We start from the raw sequence: 6,000 nt of genomic DNA, 5'->3' as shown, positions 1-6,000 counted from the left end.
AGGGCCTGGAGGCTTCCTATTGCTGGAGGAAGGGATACGCCCTCAAAAGTGACTTCTGTACATGAATCCCCAAAGAAGACACAGTAAAAAAATTCAAAATAATGACATGTGTAACTGTGCCAAAGGAAGTGATATAACAAAACACAGAAAACAAAGTTTTAAAGAATGTACATATAAAAGTAAAAATAGTAAATAAAAAACCACGCACTCCTAATAACTCCAGTGAACAAACCATTAAATTTCTGCTTTCCAGGGAGGACCATGACAAGCATATTTCAAGGATAAGTGAGTAAAGATGCAGATACAGAGCTTTCCCTGTTCAATCCTTTAGTGTAATGCCAACTAATGCACATTTGAAAAACTGATCACACTCAATGCATAATAAACATTAGGTGAGGAAGACAAGGAAGCTTTCTTGTTCGGTCTGATAATCACTATACTTTCACCCAAAATCTCTCTGATGAAGAAATTGTGAAAGTTTGCTAAAATAATAAAGATGCTTATGGTAAAGCCCCAATGATAATTTTTCAAATCACACGAGCACAACAGACTGCACTGAAGGCTTTTTATGTCATAAGGATAAAGTCCAATGTATACAGATAAAATCCACGAAGAGGCTTATTTAAAAAATAATTTTTTTTGATGTTTATTTTTGAGACACAGAGCGCCAATAGGGGAGGGGCAGAGAGAGCTGGAGAAAGAATCCCAAGCAGGCTCCAGGCCATGAGCTGACAGCACAGAGCCCACGGGGCTCAAACTCACGAACTGAGATCATGACCTGAGCTGAAGTGGGACGCTTAACCTACTGAGCCACTCAGGTGCCACCCAGGTGCTCCAAGGCTCCATTATCAATGTACCTTTGAGTATGGTTGCTTTTGTTTCCACTGTGGCTTATCCTGATAATGAGGTGCAGGGAAAACTTTTTGACTTGGTGCCACAAGGCTTAGATAATCACCCTGATTCTGAAAAAAATAAATAAATAAATAAGATCATGCATACTGAAGTGCTTTAAATATAATAAAGCCTATAAAAAGATGAGCATGTTTACTGTTTCTACTTATATGAACTTGGACAATTTCCCTAAAAGTTCTGAGTTTCAATTCCTTCGTTTGCCAGAGAAAATACCAATTATTTCTACTTTTACAATTATTCTGAGGTTCAATTAATATGCTTGTGTGCACAGTCTTGTACAAAAGGTGTAATTACTGTTCTGGGATTAAAGCTAAGATGTATTCATTTTAAGACATATTAGTCGGGGCGCCTGGGTGGCTCAGTCAATTAAGGGTCTGACTTCAGCTCAGGTCATGATCTCGCGGTTCGTGGGTTTGAGCCCTGCATCGGGCTCTGTGCTGACAGCTCAGAACCTGGAGCCTGCCCCTCCCCTGCTTGCGCTCTCTCTCTCTCTCTCTCTCTCAAAAATAAATAAACATTAAGAAAAATTTTTTAAAAAGGACACATTGGTTTATGTATCACTAACCAAAAAAAAAGTGTGTCTTAGAATGGATCAAATACAGTATTATAACTACTATTAAAACATTTAACTCCAAATACCTTAGGAATTGGGATTTGAAATTCACTCATAAATATTTAAATTTTTAAATGTTTATTTATTTTTGAGAGCGACAGAGCACAAGTTGGGGAGGTACAGAGAGAGACGGAGACACAGAATCAGAAGCAGACTCCAGGCTCTGAGCTGTCAGCACAGAGCCCGCTGTGGGTCTCAAAACCCACAAACTGTGAGATCATGACCTGAGCTGAAGTCAGTCGCTTAACCAACTGAGCCACCCAGGTGCCCCTCACTCACAAATATTTAAACTCAATGTTACTAAATTGTGGCTCATGGGTTACATACCTATTCTGTGATAAACATTTATTTGTGAGGGGGATCTCTAGGGGACTTGAAATTTGATGAAAGCTTTCATGTTTCAACTGTTAAACATTAAATAAACATTTGAAAGTCTTCATGTTCAACTGAAGCATTCATTAGCCTAGGCACTAACCCCTTCTGCAACCCAAGCTCAGCTCTGCTATCATCCTGCACCTTGCTCATTAATCCTCAGAGATGCCGTACTGTACATGGGATAATAAGCCATAGCCAAGCAGTTAAACCTGGCAGGAAGCTAAGAAATACCTATTTAATAGAAAGGTTCACTTGATTATAGCCACCTTTTAGCTGGAAAATGCTGAAACATTAAAAAAAAAAGATATAATAGATACAGTTCCAGATATTATACTTTGGTTGTTATCCGTCTACCTGACAAGCCTAAGAGAGAACAATGTGTGGCCAGTTGGCTGGATTCTTACATCTTTATTAGAGACATAGTTATAGTAGGTTTAAAATATTTAGTTTTTCATAAGTAATTTATGAATTTCTATCAGACTTTTAAAGTTACCTCACGCAATACCTTGAGATAACATCATGGGAGTAATTCTAAATATCCTTGATAAGGGGTAAAGGGAGTGACAGTGGCTTGGAACAGTGTCTGTTATTCAGTGGGCTCTCAAAAAGTATCTGTGGATGGAATGGAGGAAGAGCTTGAACACTTTACATGAGTTTTGTGGTCTAATAGAAAGGACTGCGATTTTGTAGACTTGGTCCTAACTGTGGCTCTACTACTCTGTGATCGTGGGCAATTGAAGTAACCTGCTTGTATTTTCAATTCATTCTTGTATAAGTGGACTTAACAGACACCTGTACTACCCCACTTTAATAGGGTTATAATGGAGGGGTGACAGATTAAACAATGCCCATGAAAACACCCTGAAAAGTGAAAAAAACTAAATGCATATGAAAAGATAGCACTAGTCATACAGAATTGAACACGTGGGTTCATTTCTGCCCTGCAGCATAATCAGAGGCCAAATAGGTCAGAGTCCAACTTTGTGGCCAATGTCTCTTTAAAAAAAGCTTTCCCCCCAATGTGGTGATCAGTGAGAAAACTGTAGTCTATGTATGTTGTTAAAATCTTGGTCAGCGGTTTAAAAAAAATGGCACAAGAACAGACACTCAGATCAATGGAACAGAATAGAGAACCCAGAAATGGACCCAGAAATGTATGGCCACCTAATCTTTGACAAAGCAAGAAAGAATATCCAATGGAATAAAGACAGTCTCTTCAGCAAGTGGTGCTGGGAAAACTGGACAGCAACATGCAAAAGAATGAACCTGGACCACTTTCTTACACCATACACAAAAATAAACTCAAAATGGATGAAAGACCTCAATGTAAGACAGGAAGCCATCAAAAATCCTCGAGGAGAAAGCAGGCAAAAACCTCTTTGATCTTGGCTGCAGCAACTTCTTACTCAACACATCTCTGGAGGCAAGGGAAACAAAAGCAAAAATGAACTATTGGGACCTCATCAAAATAAAAAGCTTCTGCACAGCGAAGGAAACAATGAGCAAAACTAAAAGGCAACCGACAGAATGGGAGAAGATATTTGCAAGTGACATATCAGATAAAGGCTTAGTATCCAAAAATCTATAAAGAACTTATCAAACTCAACACCCAAAAACCAAATAACCCAGTGAAGAAATGGGCAAAAGACATGAATAGACACTTCTTCAAAGAAGATGTCCAGATGGCCAACTGACACATGAAAATATGCTCAACATCATTCATCATCAGGGAAATACAAATCAAAACCACAATGAGATACCACCTTACACCTGTCAGAATGGCTAACATTAACAACTCGGGCAACAACAGATGTTGGCGAGGATGCAGAGAAAGAGGATCTCTTTTGGATTGTTGGTGAAAATACAAGCTGGTGCAGCCACTCTGGAAAACAGTATGGAGGTTCCTCAAAAAACTAAAATAGAACTACCCTACGACCCAGCAATTGCACTACTAGGCATTTATCCACGGGATACAGGTGTGCTGTTTCGAAGGGACACATGCACCCCCATGTTTAGAGCAGCACTATCAGCAATAGCCAAAGTATGGAAAAAGCCCAAATGTCCATCGATGCATGAATGGATAAAGAAGATGTGATACACACACACACACACACACACACACACACACACCACACACACACACACACACACACACACACAATGGAGAATTACTTGGCAATCAAAAAGAATGAAATCTTGCCATTTGCAACTATGTGGATGGAACTGGAGGGTATTATGCTAAGTGAAATTAGTCAGAGAAAGACAAAAATCATATGACTTCACTCATATGAGGACTTTAAGAGACAAAACAGATGAACATAAGGGAAGGGAAACAAAAATAATATAAAAACAGGGAGGGGAACAAAAGAGACTCATAAATATGGAGAACAAACTGAGGGTTACTGGAGGGGTTGTGGGAGGGGGGAATGGGCTAAATGGGTAAGGGGCACTAAGGCATCTACTCCTGAAGTCATTGTTGCACTATATGCTAACTAATTTGGATGTAAATTTTAAAAAATAAAAAATAAAATAAAATAAAAAAAGCACTTCTCCCAATCTTTCAAATAGGCAGGGTAACACCGCATGTCACTTGGTAGGAGCACTTAAAACTATGAAAATAGGGTCAGTCAACAAAAGATTTCTCATTCTTGAAACACAAGGGGTCAGAAAAATGGTTCTCAATGGGATCCACAGAGCCCTGGGGAGTCCACGGATGGGCTGCAGGAGATCTGTGAACTCTTCAAAATTCCATGCACAACATCGTATACCTGGGGAAGAAGTTTATAGTTTTTCAAAGTAATCTGGAACTCCTCAAGAGTTAAAAACACTGATTTAGTAGATGCAAGCAAGTGTTCTGAAGATAATAATGATTCAGAGATTTTTCTTTGCCTCCTCTTTAATGATTATTTACATGATCCTCTTTTTAGTCCTCATTTTTCACTAGTCTGTATCAAAACCACCGTGAAGGCAATCAGGGTCTCTTAGATTAGCTGGTGCACAGCAAAGTAAATGACAGTCATGAATATTAAATAAAGAAAAGAATCACTAGTGTTGTTCTGATCACAGTATCATCAGGAAAGTAAAGAGAAAAAGCTACCAATTTCCTTTTGCAGTTTTTTAGGGATAGAGAATGGGGTTAGGTATGTTTTTATGTGTAGACAAACATCTACAGAGGTGGCCTGAAGATAAGAAAAATAAATGTGAAACTGAGATGAGGTAAGAGTAGAAAGGCAATCTATAAACAGTCTAGAAAATTCAAGTGGTCAGGTAGCAAAAAGTAACTACTCGTAACTCAGAAAAATGCCTTTACTTAGCCACCGCTTTATGACTACTCCAACTTCTTAGGAGAACACAGAAGAGACTCAATTTTTAAAATACTCATGTGCACTAAAAATAACAAACCAGAGAGTTTGAACCAAGGATGAAGTAAATTGAATTCCAAACCCAGTAAATGTCTTCCCCCCACTCCACCCCCCAAAAAAGCAACAATTATTTTGAAATACTTCTGTTATGACCAGAAATGAACCTTCAGAAAAAGGTTTTCTATGATACTTTAAAAGACTAATTGGCTTGAACATCACTAATCTGTCCAGGAAGAAAAAATTTCTGCATAGCGGAACCAAAGTTTGCTAAGTTAAATTATAGCTTAGTTTTATCCCGCTGAACTATATGAAAAGATGGTTCGCCATGTATCTGGGGAAGTTAGCTGGCTCTCTGCTCCAGTAAGTTCGTGTTCTTTGCTTGGTGGGAACTACTGCAGCTCTTGCCAATGGAACTCAGGATCTGGCTGAAGTGTGATGCGCTACCTAATAATCCGATAGTTTAAGGGGTAGGAAAACAAACCAAGATCCAGTTTTCTCTGACATTTCTGGATGTAATCTTCCCCTTAAGGCACAGGGAGAAGATCCACAGATTGTTACGACAGTAAGGTTTTTGAAAATTCAGATACCAGTGATAATAGATTTTGGAAATTGACTTTAGAATGCACTTGTGGGGTGCCTGGGAGGCTCAGTCAGTTAAGTGTCTGACTCTTGGTTTTGGCTCAGGTCATGATCTCACTGTTCATGAGTTCGAGCCCCACATCAGGCTCTGCTCTGATA

General features: G+C 39.0%; 1 protein-coding gene across 1 annotated transcript in view; it reads right to left on the bottom strand.

The window, feature by feature from the left end:
- Nucleotides 1–665: 665 nt before the first annotated feature.
- The window catches only part of ACBD6 (acyl-CoA binding domain containing 6), a 218,921-nt gene continuing 213,586 nt past the window's right edge, over nt 666–6,000 (bottom strand). Inside the window, exon 8 of the mRNA XM_058701437.1 lies at nt 666–962. Within this exon, the coding sequence (XP_058557420.1) occupies nt 952–962 (11 nt within the window). The 3' untranslated portion in view covers nt 666–951. The remainder of the gene's footprint in view (nt 963–6,000) is intronic.

This window comes from Neofelis nebulosa, chromosome 15 (assembly GCF_028018385.1).
Source record: "Neofelis nebulosa isolate mNeoNeb1 chromosome 15, mNeoNeb1.pri, whole genome shotgun sequence".
Lineage (NCBI taxonomy): Eukaryota > Metazoa > Chordata > Mammalia > Carnivora > Felidae > Neofelis > Neofelis nebulosa.
This window is presented reverse-complemented; position numbering and strand designations above follow the sequence as displayed.